We start from the raw sequence: 21,552 nt of genomic DNA on the forward strand, positions 1-21,552 counted from the left end.
AAGAAATACAGTACTGTACTCAGACTAAAAATAAATGCAGGACATTTTATTTATTTATTTATTTATTACATATAATTTTTTTGAAGCCACGCCCCCATGTCCCAATCAAGGCTAAATTTTAAATTGTAAGCTGCATAAAAATGAGACGTGAACCAGAAAAGACAAAATATACAAAAACAAACGGCAACTTAAAAGTGTTTGTTCATAAAAATGACTCACAACCTCCTGAGAGCAGACGAAGAGAACCAGCCGGACGTTTTTATTGTGCAGACGGTGTCAGGAGGAGTCATCAGAGCGTTTAGTCTGCTGCATTAAATCACTCTGAGATCATATGAGACCTGCTCAGTGTCCTCTCTTCTAACATCTTTAATCGTTTCATGCACGACCGCACTGAGCGTGTGCAGCGGCGTCCCCCCTGAGGGCCTCCAGCCGCGGCTTTAAAGAGCCAGGCCTGCAGCCGGAGGTCAGGGGTCGACCTTTAGGTGTCAAACTCTGCATTCCACAACTTCCCCCTGACACGTGTTCACGTCATTACCGACACACAGAGAACATGTTATTAGCGTGTTCCAGCCTGGTACCTGAACGCCTCGCCTGTCATTTCCTTCTCTCACGTTCTGCCTTTCATCACGTTTCTCGTGGTGTTTTTCCTCCAGTTCATGAGTTAAAGGAAACGTTTTGAACTCGTAAGACGTTCAGTCGGATCACAGCTCACATCTTCTTCCTGTTTCTAAGATGGAAAGTATAAAGAGAAGAAGAGAGCGAGAGGAAGGAGGAAACGAAGAATGAAAAGGAGAGAAGGAAGGACAGAGTGAGAGATGGGGGATAGAAAGAAAAAGGGATAAAGGGAAGAAAGGAATGAAGAAAAGAGAAGGAAGTGAAATGAAGGAAGAAATTAAGAAAGGATAAAGGGAAGAAAGGAAGGAAGGAATGAAGAAGGAAGAGAGTAAAAAGAGGAAAGGAAGTAAGGAAGGGAGAAAAGAGAAGGAAGAAGAAAGAAGGGAGGAAGTAAGAAAGGAAATAATGAAGGAAGTGGAAGGAAGGAATAAAGGAAAGAAAAAGGAAGGAATGGAAAAAGGAAGTAAAAATAGGGAAGGAAGGAATGAAGAAAAGTTGAAGGAAGAAATTAAGAAAGGAACAGGGGAAGGAATCAAGGAAGGAATGAAAGAATGAAGAAGCGAGAATGAAGTGGAAGGAAGGAAGAGAGGAAGAAGGGAAAAGGGGAAGGAAGGAAGGATAAAAGGAAGGATTGAATGAATGAAAAAGAGGAAAGAAAGGAAGGAGAAGGAAGAAAGGAGAGGGAGGTAAGGAAGGAAGGATTAAGGGAAAAAGGAAGGAAGGAATGAAGGAATGATCAAACGAGGGAATGATTAAAGGACAGAAGGATAAAAGGATGGAAGGAAGAATAAAGAGAAGGGAGAGAGGAAGTAGTTGATGAGGTCCTGACTGTGTCATAACTTCCTTTAAATCTCGGCCTGTCAGTCTAGCAGCTGATGATGAGGTCAAAGGTCATGTCCATTAAAGGACTTCCACGTCTCTGCAGGAGATCGAGGCCCTGCTGGTGAACTGGAGCGGGCCGGACCTCAGCGGGTTCGGAGAGCTGGTTCTGGAGGGTTCCTTTAAGGTCCAGAGGGTGAAGAAGGAGAGAGCGTTCTTCCTCTTTGATAAGATGCTGCTGATCGCCAAGAAGAGGCTGGAACACTTCGTCTACAGCACGCACATATTTGTGAGTTCTCTGAATGAGAGAACCACAGGAACCAGGATGTGGTTGTGGTTGGGTTTGTGTTTACGTTTGTGTTTGTGATTGTGATTGTGTTTACGTTTGTGTTTGTGTTTACGTTTATGTTTATGTTTACGTTTGTGTTTACATTTATGTTTGTGTTTACGTTTGTGTTTACGTTTGTGTTTGTGTTTACATTTGTGTTTACATTTGTGTTTACGTTTGTGTTTGTGATTGTGATTGTGTTTGTGTTTACGCTTGTGTTTACGTTTGTGTTTGTGTTTACGTTTGTGTTTGTGTTTACGTTTATGTTTGTGTTTACGTTTGTGTTTACGTTTGTGTTTGTGTTTACGTTTGTGTTTACATTTGTGTTTACGTTTGTGTTTGTGTTTACGTTTGTGTTTACATTTGTGTTTACGTTTGTGTTTGTGTTTACGTTTGTGTTTGTGTTTGTGTTTACGTTTGTGTTTACATTTGTGTTTACGTTTGTGTTTGTGTTTACGTTTGTGTTTGTGATTGTGATTGTGTTTGTGTTTGTGTTTACGCTTGTGTTTACGTTTGTGTTTGTGTTTACGTTTGTGTTTACGTTTATGTTTGTGTTTACGTTTGTGTTTACGTTTGTGTTTGTGTTTACGTTTGTGTTTACATTTGTGTTTACGTTTGTGTTTGTGTTTACGTTTGTGTTTGTGTTTGTGTTTACGTTTGTGTTTACGTTTGTGTTGGTGTTTGTGTTTACGTTTGTGTTTGTGTTTACGTTTGTGTTTACGTTTGTGTTTACGTTTGTGTTTGTGTTTACGTTTGTGTTTACGTTTGTGTTTACGTTTGTGTTTGTGTTTACGTTTGTGTTTACGTTTGTGTTTGTTTACGTTTGTGTTTGTGTTTGTGATTGTGATTGTGTTTGTGTTTACGCTTGTGTTTGTGTTTGTGATTGTGATTGTGTTTGTGTTTACGCTTGTGTTTGTGTTTGTGATTGTGTTTGTGTTTACGCTTGTGTTTACGTTTGTGTTTGTGTTTACGTTTGTGTTTACGTTTGTGTTTACGTTTGTGTTTGTGTTTACGTTTGTGTATATGTTTGTGTTTGTGTTTACGTTTGTGTTTGTGTTTACGTTTGTGTTTGTGTTTGTGATTGTGTTTATGTTTGTGTTTGTGTTTATGTTTGTGTTTGTGTTTGTGTTTACGTTTGTGTTTGTTTATGTTTGTGTTTACGTTTGTGTTTGTGATTGTGTTTACGTTTGTGTTTGTGTTTGTGTTTACGTTTGTGTTTGTGTTTACGTTTGTGTTTATGTTTACGTTTGTGTTTGTGATTGTGTTTGTGTTTGTGTTTACATTTGTGTTTGTGTTTGTGATTGTGTTTGTGTTTGTGTTTACATTTGTGTTTGTGTTTATGTTTGTGATTGTGATTGTGTTTGTGTTTGTGTTTGTGATTGTGTTTGTGTTTATGTTTGTGTTTGTGTTTACGTTTGTGTTTGTGATTGTGTTTGTGTTTGTGTTTACGTTTATGTTTGTTTACGTTTGTGTTTACGTTTATGTTTGTGTTTACGTTTATGTTTGTGTTTACGTTTGTGTTTGTGTTTATGTTTGTGTTTATGTTTGTGTTTGTGTTTGTGATTGTGACTGTGTGTGTGTCTCTGCTGCAGTGCTGTAATCTGCTGCTGGTGGAGACTCTGAAGGATCCTCTGTGCTTCAGAGTGTCAGACCAGACCATCCCCAAACAGCAGCACATCGTCCAGGTCAGTGCTGGCAGCTTGTTTCTGTAGCGTAGTGGCTCATCTAACGTGTCAAAGCTCTTTTATTTTATTTGTGCTTCTCAAGAGTGTTTTTATGTGCGATCGATTACGCTACTGTGACCAAGCAACGTCCCTTGTGGATGATGCAGTCTAACTCTCACTGATGGATAATACACACTGTATATTTATATATATTATATTATATATTTATTTGATGTACATGCATGATATCTGCTACAGCATTGATGTTAATGGTGTTAATGTCTGGTTGTCAATACAGACCAAGAACCAGGAGGAGAAGAGACTCTGGGTTCACTACCTCAAGAGACTGATAGTAGAAAACCATCCTGCATCACTGCCCCAGAAGGTAAGGAAGGAAGGAAGGAAGGAAGGAAGGAAGGAAGGAAAGCTCTAGAATCTACAGCAGCAGAAAAAAACATTTGTTCATCTTCCAGGATCAGAATCAGATATGTAGAGTAGTTACAGCAGAGACTGAAACAGGAAATAGATCTTTCATAGTTTCATGGTTTCATAGTTTCATAGTTTCATGGTTTCATAGTGTCTGTTGGGCGTCAGTCAGCAGCAGCAGCATTACTTTCTCTGGTAGTTCTCAGTCTGTCCTTATTTGCTGATCTCTGCTACCACCTGCTGGACACTAACTCTCCACCTGCTGTAATATGAACCTGCCAGTTCATTAGGTACACCAGTGAACGCATTCTAATCTAAATAATAATGAAACAGCGTCAGAAAGGTGGTGAATAAATGATTTTAAATGAATTTAGCCTAGCTCACTAAATACACTGTAAAAATGTTAGGAATACAAACCTGTACCTTCATGAAGCTAAAGGGACTGTTATATTAGAGCTACTAGTGTACCTAATGAACTGGCCAGGGTCATACGTCCAGTGGATTATAAACAGAGTAAACATGGAGGCAGACTCTTCTTCTCTTCCAGTCACTTCTTGTTTGTTTCCAGCAGACGTCATTAATTCGTCTAAATCCTCCTAACGTCTCACTCAGCGTCTCTTTTCTTTCCCTCCAGGCGAGACAGGTCCTGGGAGACACCTTCTGTCAGAGTGAGTTCCAACAACCTTCCCTGTTTTAAACCTCTAAACTCAGTGTGAACGCCTGAATGAACCGGAGTGACACCGCGTCCTGTTTTTCAGCCCCTCACTTTGAGCAGGACGGACCGAAGAAGTCGTCAGCTTCACCGCGACCAGACGACGTCCACGGCTACCACAGAGGACGGCGTCAGTCAGGTCAGGGTCAGTCCACCTCGTCCTCATAAACCACACCGTCCTCAGGTCTCTGCTTTATCTCTGAGGTCCCATAGAGCAAAGTAAAAACCACAGAGGAAGGAAGGAAGGAAGGAAGGAAGGAAAGAGAAGAGGATGGAAGGAAGGAGTAGAAGAAGGAAGGAGTGAAGGATGAAAGGAAGGAAGGAATGAATTAAGGAAGTAAGGCAAGAAGGAAAAGAGAGAAAGAAGGAAACTGGGAAGAGAAGGAGGAGAGGAAGGAAGGAGTGAAGGAGGGAAGGACAGAAAAGAAGGAATAGTGGATGGAAGTAAAGAGGAAAGAAGTGAGGAAGAGGGTAAAGGAGGAGGAGTTTAGTTTAAATGTTTGTGTTTTATTGGTCCAGAGCCTCCAGAGCTGTTGATGTACACTCCTGAGAAATCCAGGAAGAGTCTGCCGCTGCTGCTGGAGGGTAACCTGCCGTACCGACGCACCAGGAGGCAGTCAGGTAAATAAAGACTCACCTCAGGCCAGGAGCCAGGAACCAGGAACCAGGAACCAGGACTCCAGATGTTCATGAGATAGATCTCAGAATAAAACCCAAACCTCAGTGCCTCTAAAACCAGCTGAGACCAGGATGAAACGATGTGTTGGTTCTTCTAAACTTCTGCTTCTCGTTCGTCTTTTCCAGCTCCGGCTAAAGACATCGAAGCAGCGCTTCATCCCAACGGTGAGAGAATCAGTCAGACATCTCTACTTGTAGTCACGGTTTGTTGAGGTGGTAGAAGTGATGGATGCTGCTTTACAAACTCGTTCCAGAACGTTAGACTCTGGTCTCAGTTCAGTGGCAGCTTGTCTCAGGCTGTTCAGAAACCACTGATGAAACCAGAAACTGTCACGTGTTTGGAGCTGATTGATTATGACTAACGTCCTGATATCGTCTCTTTCTTTCTGCCTGATCATCTCCATCACCACCACCCACCCACCCACCGACCATCCATGGGATCTGGCAGCTTTGAAGGTAAGATGTAAACCACAGCACCAGGAAGCATTCATCAACACATTCTGTTCCTGAATATGATTTAAAAAAGATTTGAACTGCAAATTAAGAACTAGCATGTTTACCTGGTCGCTGTATGGAGGGAAACTATGGAAGATATAGAGCTCCCCCTGGTGTCTGGCTGCAGTATAGGTCATAAGCTCCACCCCCTCCATGTTAGTGGGCGGGACTTGGGCCAAACTAAAACACTTAGGGCGTATTCACACCAGGAAGGTCCGTTAGTTCACTTGCTTTGGTCCGGACCAATTTTTTTTTTCTTTTTTTTTTTTTAGTGCGGTTCGCTTTCACACTGTGATTAATTGCAACCGGACCAGAATTTATAAACAAAAACACATGTGCTAAGGTCGTTCAGCCATTGGCTGGTAAACGTATAGGCGGGGTAAAGAAGGAAGCCAAATGTCCCACGTAAATAGGCTACAATGGAGACTTTGCGTACTGTAGGTCTACTTGTTATTATGCTAGCAATATGGTTTTTAAACTTACAGCTTGTGCTCGAGCGTCAAGACCGTTTGATGCAACATGAGTTTAACCATATCATGCTCGTTATTTTGCAACGGCTCATCTCTACCGAACCTACCTGCGTTTGTTTGCTTCACGTGTCTCTCTGTTGTGTGTGTCACTGGGCTATCCTACATTTCCCATAATGCGCGAAAACTACGGGAAACTACGGGAGCTCGTCAAATCCAAAAAGGTAGATTTTTGCAACTTGGGTCGGATCGAGGTCGGGCTGCTTTCACACCATAAAGGAACCGCACCAGGGTTCGGTAGGAACCGCTCCGAGACCACCTCCTCAGCTGGGTCTCGGTCCGCTTGTTTGGTCCGCACCAGAGTTCGAGTGATTGTATTCACACCAGTCAAAAAGGTCCGAACCAAGCAAGGAAACGAACTTGAGTTCGTTTTAATCGAACTAAACAAGGCAGGTGTGAATACACCCTTAAATACACGTCAAATAAATCATTTTTCTAGGATGGTTTCTATCATTTTAGGTCGTTAATATAATGTTGATGCATGTTCAAGTGTCAAGTTTTTTGGATTAGTCCGCCCTCAGACCGTACTGATCAGACTCTGGCTCCAAACTCACAAGATGGCGCCGCCGGTATCCCCATGAAAATAGAGTCAGTTTGGCCAATGAGAGGAAGAGGAGACATGGTGTCCACAAATTGATCTGAGAGGTTGTTGGTTTTATTGGCGCCGTTGGTTTTGTTTTGCAGCAGGCAGGAAGTGAAGGAGAGTTGTGTCACGCTGACAGTCTGGGTTCAGCGGGAAGCAGCAGCACGCTGGCGTCCTCCGTCATCGAGGTGGAGCCTGAGAGGGACGAAGCAACGCCACAGCTCCAGACCAACCAGGAGGAGGAGGTAGGTCACATGACCTCAGGATAAAGTCAGTGGGTGTGGTGGATGGATGAAGGGTTGGATCTCACATCAAGTCCTTTCTGTTCTGTTTGACCGAGGAGGAAGAGGAGGAGTTGTCCCCCCTCAGCCCTCCGCCCACTCTGTCCATCACTGAAGAGATCCTGGAGTTCATCAACCAGAGCAGAGCCAGGGAGGGACTCGCCGCCATTCACACTGACACAACGGTACACTTCCTGCTGAAAGGGTCAAAGGTCATTCAATAAGTCCGTCCTCCGCTTTTGACCAAATGCAAAAGTTGATGCTAGTCTTTACTTTTCTTTCAGGAGGAGGCTGAGGATCAGCCCAAGGAGCCTCCATTTAACCAGAGCAACTTCACCTGCCCACTGCCCCCAGTCGCCTGCCCCTCCAGCCCAGAGCAATCACCCACAATGCACCAGGAGCCGGAAGAAGCAGAGACGGAGAGTGACATCACTCTCCAATGTGAGAGCGGTGAAAATGACACAAGTAAAGTCCAAGAAACTCCAGACGCAGCGAGTCAGCAGGCTGAAGAAGCAGTAGAGGAGTCTGGAGAGACGCAAGGAGAAGTAGAAAAAGATAAAGAAGAGAAGAGAGCAAGTGACGATGAAGATGGAAGTAGTAGCATCGCAACAACAGATCTTCATCCCTCCATTTCAACAGAGGAGGAGGAGGTAAAGACTGAGGTCTCTGCTTCCTCAACAGACGTCCTTCAAACCTCCATCCAGAGTCACCGGCTTCCCACCAGAGGATCTCACCTCACCAAGCGAGACAAGAAGATCATCGAGAAGATCAGGAGCTACTACGAGGCAGCCGCCGAAGCTGAGGAGGATGAGGAAGAAGAGGAGGAGGAGGAACCAAAAGAAGGAGCAGCGTCTAGAAGGAGGAGCAGTTTCTCTAACATCCCCTCCGGTTTGGTGAAGGAGTCGGTGTCACGCTTTGACGTGGGTGGACACCAGGGGGAGCCAGAGATCAGTCGATCCAAGTATGAAGTGACTGAAGTGGATGAGACAGAGTCCTCTTCCTCCATTGGTCCCGTCACGTCTCCAACTGTAGATACACCAATGACAGCTCTGGAGTTTGAGGAAGAAGGTCCGATCAAGTCTTCTGATGAGACTCAGAACCAAAGTGTTCCAGAACTGCACCAAAACAGTGCTACTGGGGGAGAGACGGAGATTCAGGAGACAAATATAAAAATCTGCACAGAGTCACTCGAGGAGGAAGTGGAGGAAGCACAGGAAAAGACGACGAGTTTAGTGGTTGCAGGGGAGCAAGGTGGAGATTCAGTGGAAGGAGATGAAATGACCGAATCTAATGCTGAAGAGTTTGTGAATGGACACGAACCTGAACAAGCAAACCCAGCAGAACCAAGCCCCAGAGAAGCCTCAACACCTGCGCCATCTGCAGAACAAAAATCTGAGACCAAAACCCAGTCCACTTTAGCTAAAGCCAAAACCAAAGACCTTGCTAAGTCCGACAGAAACCTTGAGGGACTTCCCAGTCAGATAAAAGTGGGCCGATGGTCCCGCCACTCCAGGATCGTCACCGCTAACCGAGCCTTGTTCGAGGGCATGGGGTCGGACGTGGCTCGTATTGGGCTGTTTGAGGCCAGCCCCGTGGTGGACCCGGCGCTGATGGAAAACTCAGAGCGGATTCTGAGCAAGGTCCAAACGTTGGCCCGGATGTACAGCGCGAAAGCCAGCACCATGAAAGTCCCGCTGCATCAGAAACGAGCCAGCGCCGTGCGGACCCAGTCGTGGGTCTCGGCGCGACTTTCCGGGCCCTCGACTCAAGCTCACAATCAAACGCAGACCCAAGCCAAGCATCAAACACAGGGACAAATAGAAACCGGATCTACAGAGACAGAGTGTGGGACTCAAACTAACTCTGAGACAAATGCAGAGAGTCAAACCAGAACACAAACTAGGCAGCAGACCCAGACCAGGACTTCCTGCCAGTACCAGAGCCAAACCATGAGCTGGGACGGCCAAAGTGTCCAAGAAGAAGGGTTGTTAAAGAGAGCAGAGAGCATGACAGATGGTGGGTTGGCTTCTCTAACTCTTTAGTTTCATCAACGTAACGTTCAACAGCTTTCTTTAGAGTTGGTTGTTACCTCATTTTCTCTTTTCTAGATTTCCAGGAGAAAGCGATGGCGCCCTGCGAGCCTCTGCTGTTTGGTCATGTGCTCGTCAGAGAACAGCTGACCCCAGCCAGTCACCAGCAGACCAATGGGTTCGTTACCCTCTCCAGGCCCAGGGACTTTATCTCAGCCTTGACCAAAGAGAAAGACTCAGGTCTGGGCTGTGGTTCTGGTGAAAACACAGAAACGTCCACCACACCCAGGGAAAGTCCATCCACGCCGCCCTCTGGGTTCACCTCAGCCTCGACACCTTCTACATCTGTCCATGACCTCAGAGCCGAACGTGAAGGTCAGAGCTCCGGTACCTGGACGCCAGAGTTCAGGGAAAGGGACGGAGGTGAAGTCCTGAATCGAGATAAAGATGTTCATCCAGTGACACAGAAAAGAGACAGGTGAGTAACATATACTGACAGATACTGGACTCATGGTAAATGATAAAACAGTGGGTTTAGTAGGTTTTAAATGACAGTCTCCTGACATCTAGTGGCTTTCTGGAGCAGCTGCCATAATGTATGTAGAGAAATAAACTGCGTAACACGGTGTGCCTGTGTGAATAGTCATGAAAGAAGACATGACTATTCACACTGGACTAGTTTTACTTGGACACCTCCAATCAGTTCTAATAATTGAGTTTATCTGTGATTTTATCTGTGAAGTAAGAATTGTCATTACCAGGAATTGAACTGAATATTAACTCTGACATGTACTGGAGTGAAAGCAGGACGTAGCAGAGACATTAGAAGACATTATAAGCAGGAATAAGCTCTGTATATTCAAGTAAAACACAGTTTCCTCGTCGTATCCTGTGAATAAGCTGCAGTTTGTCCAATGGCTGCTAAATGCTAAGTTAAGCTATCACTAATGGCACCTTTTTCCTAATGGTAGCTAATTAATTTGAGACCTAGTAAACCCTGACACCTGGCTAAATTGCTGGAAGGTTGAAAACCCCCTAGCCTTTGGTGGGAAACTGTAAACGTCCTTTGTCAAGTTTCCTACCGACAACTATTTGAGTTTGCACATTTTTTTGATTGATTCTCCTCTTGGTGTTCTGCAGGTCGGAGCAGTGTGGCTCTGTTTATTCAGTCAGTGAAGACTCTACATCTGTAGACATCATTATCCCGCCAGACCAGTCAGAGCCAAGCCTCCCTGCTCACAGCACACCAGGGTCCAGAGATAGAGACAAGCCGGACATGCAAGATACAGAGTTTCCAGGATACAGCAATTCCACAGGACATAGTGAAAACAAGGATGTATTAACCAAACATAAGAAGGATGTCTGTGCAGGGCAGGAAACCACTGGTGGAGACTCTGCTCAGAGCCAGGCTCCAATAGATCACCTCAGCTCCACAGTGCTTCACCCTGGACTGACCGGAGCACAGGCCCAGAACGAGACCCTTCACCTGGAGGAGGGAGGCCCAGGTTCACCAGGGATCCCAAAGGAAGATGAAACTAGATCTCATCTGAGCAATTCCACAAGGTTCAAAACGGTTCTCCAAGGTTCTGCCTTGATTTTTACAGAAGACACATCTAACCACGGATCCTCAGAAGAGCTTGTTGCTGCACCAACTCCTACCCAACCCCTCCCAACCTCTGGAGACCACCTACCGACATTCACCAGCCAGAGGCCTCCAGACCTGCCCACTGCTCAGGGCAAACAGGTGCTGACTGGCTCCTGGAATGTTGTCAGTACAACTGAATATCAACACAGGTGGGTATGAAGCAGCTATCCATAACCACCGTGTAAACATCTGTGATCAAATTCAGTAATCTAAAAATCTAACTTAAGGAAACATTTTGGGCCCAATCATGTCCAACTTCTCCTCTTCCTCCTCCCCTCTGCTCTTTCTTTTGAGAAAATAACTGATCTTAATCAGACTGTGGCTTGAGGATAAAACAAATTTAAAGGTTGAACCAGGTGAAGGATGTGCCTTAGGGCTCCTAGTGCAAGTGCATTGTCTTGGCTTGTACCTTATACCCTCAGGTACATCATTATGGTATGTTTCAGTTCTGCATGAGCTGATTGGATTCTGTGTGGGCTGAGTGATTTACATGGTTGGTAAAAAGTTTTAGATTCTCAGAGACTTCCTGTTCTGTCCCATTCTTGTCGACACTTCTGCACATTCTGCACATACTTTATTAGATTACAGATCTGGCATGCGGAGATGCTGAAGAAAACATCTCGAAGAAAAAGTACAGATATGTAAATGCAAAGACATATCGAGTTGTACAGGAATGAACAATGACTGAACATGGGTACATGGGCCTTGATTGCTTGAACCACTCAGCCTCACTCAGCCACGACTCCCTTCCTTAGGAGTTTCCCATAAACCTCCCCCGGAACAATGACAGCATCATTTTCCTCCTTGAACACCACTGCATATTTTCTCTCGTGTCTGTGCTGACTCTGTGCTTTTCTGTCATTTCCAGAGAACCGGATGAGTCCGGCTCAGGACCCCCCGCCACCCTGCTCGTCTCCAAGTCACCCGGCCCGGTAGAGAGGCATAACCCAAACATTTCCAGCCCTGACAAGGATGCAGACTTCCCCTCAGCCTTCAGGCCAAGCCTCAGGCAGCGCTCCCCTTCTCCTTTTAGACCTCCCCCATCCTCGACTTCCGCCGTCAGAGCCCCTCCCTGCTCCTCCCCTTTCAGAGTTATCCAAGGACCTTCTCCCACCCCTGCATCACCTGGAGGCTTCAACTCCCCAAACGCTGTTTCCTGTTTGTCCCCTACTCCCTCCCCTGGCATGGTTTACTCAATGAGACCCCCATCTGTGCCCTCCCCCACCTCCCCCACACCGTCGTCTTCCTCTCAGCCTTGTTCTTCCCCCTCTGCATTCACCAGATCCCTAGCTGCCTCCTGTATCAGCCAGTCCATCAGTCAGAGCATGGCGAAAAGTCAAAGCCCGTCTTCCTCTCATCTACGACAGCGCTCGCCTTCTCCTAAACTCCCTCCCAGTCAGCAAGGCACCAGGACGCCTGCTTATACCCAGTTAGGGTGCACCAAGGATGGGTACCAACCTCCACGGTGTCCACCCTCTCTGTCCCAACGTTGTCCTCCTTCTCCGTCCATGAGTCTGACCCATCGTCACCCTCTCAGCTCTACTTCCTCATCCCCCCGCCCCTCATTTCTTCACTCCAAATCAGATTCATCCCCGAATACAAACAACAACAACAACAACAACAGGATGGCTGGTTTATCCAGCGGCCTTATGGGTAACACCACCACCAGCAGTTGTAGCATCAACAGTAATGGCGGATGTGCGGGAATTCCACAGAAGGCACGAACACCCTCCCGTCAAACCCCCGACCCTCTCTGGTCGGGATCGCACAACCGTGTAGCTCGGCCTTTTTCCGCCTCTGAGCCGAGCTCACGGGTTCAGTCGCCGTCTCCCTCCCCAACGCCGGCTTCATTCACTCGCCTCTGCTCCCCACCACCGCAACATAACTACTCCTCCCCCATGGCGAACAAACCTCCCAAGCCCAGAAGCGCACGGGTCGGAGGTGCAGGTTCCCATAACCCACTGGGCCTCACTCTGGAGATGCCCAGGGCCTCCTCAGCGAGTTTTGGCCACTCGTCTTCATTTCTGAACCCTCAGATCCTCTCCCCGCCTCCCATCGGAGTATCAGTGAATGTTTGGACAAATAATGTTGCCGCCCCTCAGCCTAGAAACCCTAGATATGTTGCGTCCTCTCCATTTCCTTCATTAGGCTCGCCAACACGGGAAATTGCCTCTTTCCCTACTTCCTCATCTTCTTCTTTTGTCCCACGGAGTAGTTCCAGAGCCACCTCCCCATCTGGACCCTCCCAAAGCCTTCGAAGGTCTTTCTCCTCTGGCCTGGCAGACAGACCTTTGAGTCCAACTCGAACCAATGCCAGTGGACTCAGGCGCTCCTGGGCAGACAGCAGCCGAAGGTCTCTTGGTTTTAGTGGTGGAAGTAGCCAAGGGTCCTTTGACCAGCAGGAGTCCTGTCCGATCAGTCCAAGGAGTGGATGGTCCTCGTATAGCAGCTCACCCTCCTGTCTCAGCCCCCGAGCTGGACTGCAGTCTCCGCTCTCGCCGAGCCAGCTCAACCCAGGTAAGGGCGTCCTGGGTGGGCAGCATTTCACCAGCGTGCCCTGGCCCGACGTACGCGAGCTTTCAAACAAATATAATGGGGCTGATTACCCCGACACAAATGAGACAGCCTTTATTGCCTCCTCTCCAGCTCCAATGTCCTCACTTACTCTCCTCACCTCTCCTGTCCCACCAGATACCCAGACCGAGTGGGGAGACCCAGAGCCGGTGGAGGGCAGTTGTCGTAGTCAGCTGATCTGTGCTTACGTTGCCCGGCCTTCTCGTGAACAAAACCTCTCCTCCTCATGCCTTGTTCTCTCCTCAGACATAACCTCCCCTCCACCGGCCACCTACCACCAACAGAACCACCAATCTCAACTCAGACAGCCGCCTCAGGTCCAAATCGCCACCACGACACCTCCTACGTCCTCAAGATCACCACCACCACCCTTTTCCCTCTCGTCCCCTTCCAAACAGGGGAACCAGAAGGCCAGTTACGCCACCACAGTGAACCTCCAGATTGCGGGAAGTGGCCGAATAACCTCCTTCAGCACCGCACAAGTTAGCCTGACCCAAACCCTGCAGGGTGGAGTCGGAGGGCCTGGACCGGGGCCAGGAGCGAGGAGAGTAAGCATCAACGGACTTTCACACCTTCCTTCACCTCTTCCTCAGAACTGCAACAGGCCGTGAAGGAAAGCCTTTCATTCTTGGCCTTAAAAGACAGAGAGGTGGCGCTGGAAAAGACCAATGAAACACAAAGAGAGCAGGAGGGGTTGTTATGTTCTAATGAGATTGCTGATGAACACCAGGCTTTGTCATAAGTTCCTCTTCAGAGGGACTTAAAGACTGATTTTAAGACACTTTCATGGGAAAACACCTTCGAGGTCTAAGCATTAAACCCTTTAAGAAGACGACCTGCACATAGCTGCAAAGTCTTTAACATTGAATGGATGCCAAAAATAAACAAAAAGAGGCCAGTGTTTTAAAAAAATAAAGAAATATGTTGACTTTCCTAAAGCCCTCAATGTCCAAAGCTGGTTAAGATGAATTGTAAAAGTTTGAGTTTGCTTTCTTACATCCTGGAGCCTTCCTGGACTTCAGATAATATTTTAAATGTTTTACGAGCTGCAGGACAAACCCCATCCTGCAAACCCAAACCATGCTGTATGCAATCCCTGTTACACTTAGTGAATTATTATCTGTCAAACGGGCGTTGATGTCTGGCTGTCTGAGGCCAGTGATAACTTTTAATCATTTTTCTTATTCTTTTTTTTTATATTATTATTTTATTGTCTATTTATAAAGCTAGTCTTATTCTCTTTGGCACTTAATATCCTTAAAATAATGTCGGTATTTTGCACAGTGTCCTCAACTCTTTGGGTGCATTGAGAATGTGTGTGTTCGTGTGTTTGTGTTTATTTGAAATGACGTGTCTGAGGAGCTCGTTTAACTTCAGACCAAGACGACGTGTCTGTGTGTTGTTCACTCGGTTCACTGACTCAGCGTCCCGATAACAGCGTTCTCCAGAAACCTTCCCCTCAACTTTTATCAGTCAGCGCCAGGAAGTTGTCAGACTGACTTGATGCATTACAGCATTTTAACAAGTTGTTTCCCATTAAAATACAGAGCTGCTTGAATGTTTTTGCGCCTTTGAGAATTTTCTACATGTCAAAAATCTTATACTATTTGTTTATTCGGGAAAATGAGCCAATATTACATATCTTTGAGTTGTAAAAGAACATATTTAAAGGTAACAGCTGATCAGTGGTCTACAGCAGCTTGGAGGAATTTTAGCCCATTCCTCAGAACAGAACCACTTCAGTTCTGAGATGTTGGTGGGTTTCCTCACATCAACTGCTTGCTTCAGGTCCTTCCACAACATTTCTATTGGATTAAGGTCAGGACTTTGACTTGGCCGTTCCTAAACATTCATCTTGTTCTTCTTTAACCGTTCTTTTGTAGAACCACTTGTGTTCTTGGTTCTCGTTGTGTTGCTGCATGACCCAGTTTCTCTTCACATTCAGCTCATGGACAGATGTCCTGACATTTTCTTTTAGAGTTCACTGGTAGAATTCAGAATTCATTGGTCCATCAATGATGACAGGACGTCCTGGTCCAGATGCAGCAGAACAGGCCCAAACCAGGACATTAGCACCCCCATGTTTAGAGATGGTTCTGGAACCTTTTCCAGCCTGATGAGCAACAACAACTCTTTCTCTGAGCTCCTCAGAAAGCTCCTTTGTCCACAAACATGTGTTGTGAAGATCAGACTGAGACAAATCCCTGATTTATTGAAACTAAACCAGGAACTGAACCACACCTGAGTCTCATTACATTGATGGAGACACTTCTGAACACATGGACTCTGATTGGACCTGGAAATTATGGAATATTTTTTAGCTGAGTTGGTGTAAATTGGTAAAAAATAAAAGATCTTTCTGCAGGACGCTGGTTTCAAACTGGAGTGAACATTATGTAACTGGGTAAAAAAGGGAATTATTAAGAAAATGTTCATCTGGTGAGTCAGTGAGTTGTTTGGAAATAAAAATGTTTTTTTATTGCAAACCAAAGCGTTGTTGTGTTTCTGTGGGAGAGCTGCAATGAGGACGTCCAATCAAACCAGAGTGACGACATAACTCTTCAATGTGTCACTGATCCTGTTTGCTGAAGGCAGCTGAACTTTGTATCGCTCACACGCAGTAATGTGACACTTTCAGTTTTGGTTTGGACTTGAGACTCAAAGCTTCAACGCGCTTTCATTTATTTTGTGCGGTTCACTGTTTACCTGGATCCTCTCCAGGTAAGAGCTGATTGTTTTTTTCTTTAGAACTTTGCAGCAGCTGCTCTGTCGATGTAGACATGCAGAAAAAAAGTCAACAAAAAAAGTACGATAGCAGTTTGGCTTTAACTCTAGAAGTTAGTGCACAGCTGTGGCTATGATGCTTAATATTCAACTGTCAGTGTGTTAGCATGATAGCATTAACTAACTGGTAGTCAAACAGAAGACCATGGAGGTGTATGAGTTAGTCTCACAGGTATTTTGGTCAGGAACCAGAGTTTAGGCTGAATTAAAACGGCTGAGAAGGTGATAGTCCGGTAATAAACCCGGCTGAGAAAAGATCTGGAAAATAAACAATAAAACCTCGACACGTTTTATTGTTTTACAAACACACGAGTTATGATGCTGCTTCTTCACAAACACGTCAAATATGACCTGCTAGAGCAGCGGTAATGTGATGTGGGCAGGAGGCCTCCCTAAGGGGCCCCCACCTGACACACTTTAAACTAGAGCAGTGGCAATGCACCAAGTTTTTAATGACAGTAGGAGGCCTCCCTGAGGGGCCCCACCTGATGTGAACTTTAAACTGCAGCAGTGATAATCTGACCTGTTTTAAAGGAACAGTATGTAGGATTCTGGCCAAAACTGGCCAAAACTGGTACTGCAATCACTTTCAAAATACTGTAGAACGGTGTATCCCCTCCAGCCTCCCCCCTGACTCGAGGTTGCCAGGTTAACGAGGTAACGTTAGGCTACTCAATACGTCTCAATTACGTTTCACATCGCCATAATCGACGTGCTAATGTTGTTTTCCTCGGCGTTTCAGCATAATGACAGAGAAACGGGCTCATAATGCTAATGCTAATGTTAGCAATGACGACTCGCCGTTTTTATTTCCCAAACAATTCCTTACCTTTTCAATTCGATGAGCCACCTCCTCTGTAGCGCTAACGTAACGTTACTTTGCACGAACATGCATAACTTTGTTCGACTGTCGTGAATATTTTAAATGTCCATTTACATTATGTACAAGTAAGTTAGCCAGGAGAAAATTAGCAACGTTGGCGTCTGTCTTCAAATTCTTCTCCGTTTTCAGCCGTCTCCATCTTTCAAAGGCATCTCCTACAAATCCTTGTTTTATTTCGGACTTTGTCACGACGTAGTTCGGATTCATAACGAGGTCTTTTAGGTTTAGTAACGTTATGTTTTATCCGACACATTCGTAGCTGGTAACTAGAGCAGAGCTGGCAACCCGGATGACGAAACTCTACTGACTTCGTGATTAGTAGATAGGTGGAGGGTGGAGCCTCAGACCAAAACACAACATGACAACATCAACATCAGTTGAGGGCTGCAACTCTCACTTTTAAATGACAATATCCTGGCCGGACCACTGTTGTCAGTCTTCATGTCTAGTGACATATCAGGGCCATTTTATGATTAATTGAAATACATTTCTTACATACTGTTCCTTTAAGTAGCAGACCTCCGTAGGGGCCCCTGTCTGACACATTAAACTATGACAGTTGCAGTGTGCCAAGTTTTTAACGACAGTAGGAGGTGTCCCTGAGGGGCCCCCCACCTGATATGAACTTTAAACTACAGTGGTGGCAAGGTGCTAAGTTTTCAAGTCTCCTGGTTGTTTCTCCATATTAAATCACAGACTCTGTTCAGTCTTGACATTCGAGCCAATCATCAATTATCTGGTATTTTTTTAAAACACAGAGAAGTTCCTGGTTTTAATCTTGTGCCAAAACCAACATTGATCAATCAGTCGTTTCAAACTGTGACTGAAAGGGAAGCTGCTGAAGGACATGTGTCTCTTTGAACTGGACTTGGCAAACAACTGTAGCCTGAAGGATTTTTCTCAGATTACTCACCGTGAATGTTTCAGTTTTTACATTCTTCTAATCTCATAAGGCCTGGGGGTGTGTCATAGACACTTCATTATCTGCAGAGTAAAATAAAGGTAGAAGAAGATGCCAAGAAGACAAGAGAAACGAGGGAACTGAATGAGTGAGTAAGTGGTATGTAATGAGTCGAGTCAGAGGAGGAGGAGGAAGAGTGGGAGGAGTGGGAGGAGTGAGGGAGTGAAAACGAGTGCAGGAAAGAGAGAAGAGACAGAAGGAAGGAGGACGCTCTCTGTTTAAATGCTTGGGTCCATCCATCCGTCCTCTTCCAACCTGGACCTGGCCCACGTGGAAACGAGCTGCAGAGAAAAGACAGATTCTAGTGGAGGGGAAACTTGCACTCGTCTCTTTTTCTGCTGCCGTCGTTTCTGAGATGGAATTTATTTTTGGAGGCTTTTCAGGTTTTTCTGATCGGACTGTGTGAACATTACAGGATCTTTCCAGAGCTACGCTCCTGAACCAAACATGAGCTTCTGGCATTTTATGTCTTCACAGAAAAGCTGAATGATCACGGTTTTCATCTGCTGCACAACTTTAAGCTGAAGACCAGCTGCTCAGTGCGCCTTCCTCCAGGGCAGTGTTCAGATGAAGGGTGTCCAGATCTCCTGGGATCGAGACTTGTGGGATTAAACAACAAGAACATCGTCCCCTTTTGGAGCTCAGGTCCCGGAGCCCTGTGAGACCGTGAGAGGACGATGTGGTGCAGATGATGGTTTTGCCGCCCGGGCCATGCTGAGGAGGAGGTCAGCTCTCGCGGGTGTGTTTTTGTGTTTTGTGTGTCTGATGGCCGACCCTAAGATCCAGCCTCCACGGTGCAGCGAAGACATCGCCACACGGGTCAGCAAACTGATTCAGGATGCGCCCAAGAAGGTACCGCTCAGAAACTTTTTACATTTACCCAACGAAGCCTGACATGAGCAGCTTCTGCATAGGATTTTATATTTTGGATCATATTTGATCATTTGGGCATTTATGAGAACAAACCTACCGCTCATTGTGGTGGACGATTTCAAACGTTTCTATTTCTAGTAATTATTTTTATATCTGCAAACTGTTTCTGTCCTCGCTCAGTCAAAAATGGACCCAACATCTAGCGTCTGTGTCTCTGTAGGTTGTGATAGACTTTAATTGTGTTGTGGCAAAAAACAAAACAAAAAACAAAACAATAATTTGCACGTTAGAAATGATCTACATATCTAAATATTCCACTAATATGGAATAAATTAACGACATTTTAATCTTTTAAATAATTAGTTTCATTAAATTAGACAGATTGTCATAGTGTCAGGAATAATACAGATTACAGTAAGGACTGAGCTAAATGACCTCATGTACAGCTGCTGTATCATATCTGATTTAACATAATTCTGATGCGGTGGTTGCAGATGGAAATTAGCAATTTGCTAAATCTGGTCCAGTCTATCTTCTCCTCTGTGATTAATGCATTTTGTACATGGTCCCTGTAAGAAATACACTAAATAAACTAAAAACGAAACTATTGTACAAAGTATGAAAAAATTATAGGCTGATTCAGTAAAAAAATATTCATATTTCAGTATCAGGAAAGACAAATTTGTTTCTTAATTTTTTTCAATATTATCAAAGATCTTCCTCCAAAAACAAACTAGAAAGTCAGCTGCCAAAAGCTACAGACTGCAGAGAATGATTAAATCCACCAGAATGACGACTAGTCTCCATGAAGGTTCTGGTGTTCAGCTTTAGTTTCTAATCACTGAGAGATGTTGATTCAACTGGGTTTTCATTTAGTAGAACTATTGAATCGTAGCTTGTTCTAAAATATGGATCATCTCCTCAAACCACAACCCCCATCCTCTACACTGATCATCCAGGTGAATCACCACCTCTCTGACGCCGGTTTTACATCAACTCAACATTATTTGGATTAGAATGACTTCACTAGTGTACCTAATGTTTTGACAAGTGAGTGTATGATAACATGCACGCTCCGTCAAACTGAACAGAAAATATTTTATGTTTATCTCTTGAGCTAAAATTTCGTTTTTGCTTTTAATTTTTGGTAAACTCTAAACATCTTCTCATTTTCAGATTTCCCTTTTCCTCTTGGTCTGCACTCACTTCAATACATTTTTATTTGTATTTGCTAACTAGCAGTTCAGCTGATGCAACTGGAAATGAATTTTTTAGGTGTATTTCAGTCGTTACTGGAGCACAATAGTTTAAACCACAAATATCAGCGTCATGGTAACAGAAGGGAAGATTTCATCCAAAGAAATGTTTGCAAAGTTGATGTAAACGTACGTGTGTCAGTTCTAACTTTGTGTCTCTCCTCAGAGCTGGTTGAACTGCAGCCTGTACACGCCGACCGTCCCAGACTACGAGGTATGAGTTTCCTTAGCTGGTTCAAAGAGAAATGCTTAAGAAATCCTAAACTTTGTGCAAGTTCAGATTAAATCAATTACACTACGTGAAGAGGACAGCGAAACCAAGAACACAAAATGTAAATATTTATTTGAAGAAGTTCTAAACCTTCCTACAGATGTCCCAGCCTGGTGGCATCTTGGTGGTCCACATTTATTTAGTTGACTACTGAAAATGTTACAGAGCTGTGATGATACGACTCAGAGTAAACACAGCTGCAGAAACCAGGCACAAAAAAAAAAAAACACTAAGCATGCAGCTACAACGCCCCAAATAGTTGACCCTGGCAGATGGTTCGGGCGTTCCCCATTAACTGACTCTCACTTGTTGTCTCTCCAGCAGAAGTGCCCCAGCACCACCCTCAAATGTTTTGCTGATGAAGTTAAAGTCCTCTGTGAAGAGTGGGAGGTCAGTAACCGCAAATCTCGTCGAAACCTGAACACCATGCTGCAGACACTGGCGTCGAAGTTCAACCAGGTGAGAATCGATCAAACAACCGCGAACTGTAGAAGAGAGTTTCTTGTTTCCCTAGTCTTTACTGTGTTTCTTAATCTAAAAACAGTTTAAAGTATTCCAAGTATTTTCTTATATATTCCTGCAGAAATACATGCAAAGACAATCTATGCGGCAACATTTGTCAACATTTTATCAACATTTGAAGCATGTTGGAGCGTTTAAAATAATAATCCAAGCATCCTCCTCACCCCTCCAGTGGGGGTGATGACAATTCAGCAGCAATTTGGTCGTATTTTGGTATAATTATTATATAATTTGGCTGAATAAGAGCAGGTAAGGAGATAAAAGAATGGGACCCAGTATCGAACCCTGAGGTACACCACAGAGAAAGAAATCGTTGAATGCAAGAGAAGACGGCTGGTTAAATGAGAAGAGCGTTTGCTTTGTGTTAATAAGAAAATAAAATTAAAAAAAATAAAGAAATATACAAATAGTTTGTACAGAAACAAATCACTGACTCTCAGCTCCAAGGTCGTTGCTAATTTCCAAAAAAATTTGTATATCAGTAAATCTGATCTATTAACAACATTTAGTTTTATTGGCACTTATCTAAAACCCTATAAAGAAGGGATCTGGTTTCACTTTAGCGCATAAAAAACTGATAAATAAATGACAGATTGACAGTGACTCATAACTCATTTGACTGCTT

General features: G+C 44.7%; 1 protein-coding gene across 1 annotated transcript in view; it reads left to right on the top strand.

Moving 5' to 3' along the window:
- The window catches only part of LOC311498308 (uncharacterized protein), a 61,204-nt gene extending 40,856 nt beyond the window's left edge, over positions 1-20,348 (top strand). The window contains exons 9-23 of the mRNA XM_084558841.1: positions 1,541-1,723; positions 3,355-3,447; positions 3,725-3,852; positions 4,487-4,520; positions 4,628-4,703; positions 5,084-5,185; positions 5,369-5,445; positions 6,949-7,092; positions 7,188-7,313; positions 7,413-9,144; positions 9,237-9,636; positions 10,299-10,952; positions 11,672-16,098; positions 18,483-18,857; positions 20,301-20,348. Coding sequence (XP_084414967.1) covers positions 1,541-1,723; positions 3,355-3,447; positions 3,725-3,852; positions 4,487-4,520; positions 4,628-4,703; positions 5,084-5,185; positions 5,369-5,445; positions 6,949-7,092; positions 7,188-7,313; positions 7,413-9,144; positions 9,237-9,636; positions 10,299-10,952; positions 11,672-13,988 — 6,066 coding nt within the window. The 3' untranslated portion in view covers positions 13,989-16,098; positions 18,483-18,857; positions 20,301-20,348. The remainder of the gene's footprint in view (positions 1-1,540; positions 1,724-3,354; positions 3,448-3,724; positions 3,853-4,486; positions 4,521-4,627; positions 4,704-5,083; positions 5,186-5,368; positions 5,446-6,948; positions 7,093-7,187; positions 7,314-7,412; positions 9,145-9,236; positions 9,637-10,298; positions 10,953-11,671; positions 16,099-18,482; positions 18,858-20,300) is intronic.
- The last annotated feature ends 1,204 nt before the right edge of the window (positions 20,349-21,552 follow it).

This window comes from Chelon labrosus (genome assembly GCF_963514085.1).
Source record: "Chelon labrosus genome assembly, chromosome: 13".
NCBI classification, from domain to species: domain Eukaryota; kingdom Metazoa; phylum Chordata; class Actinopteri; order Mugiliformes; family Mugilidae; genus Chelon; species Chelon labrosus.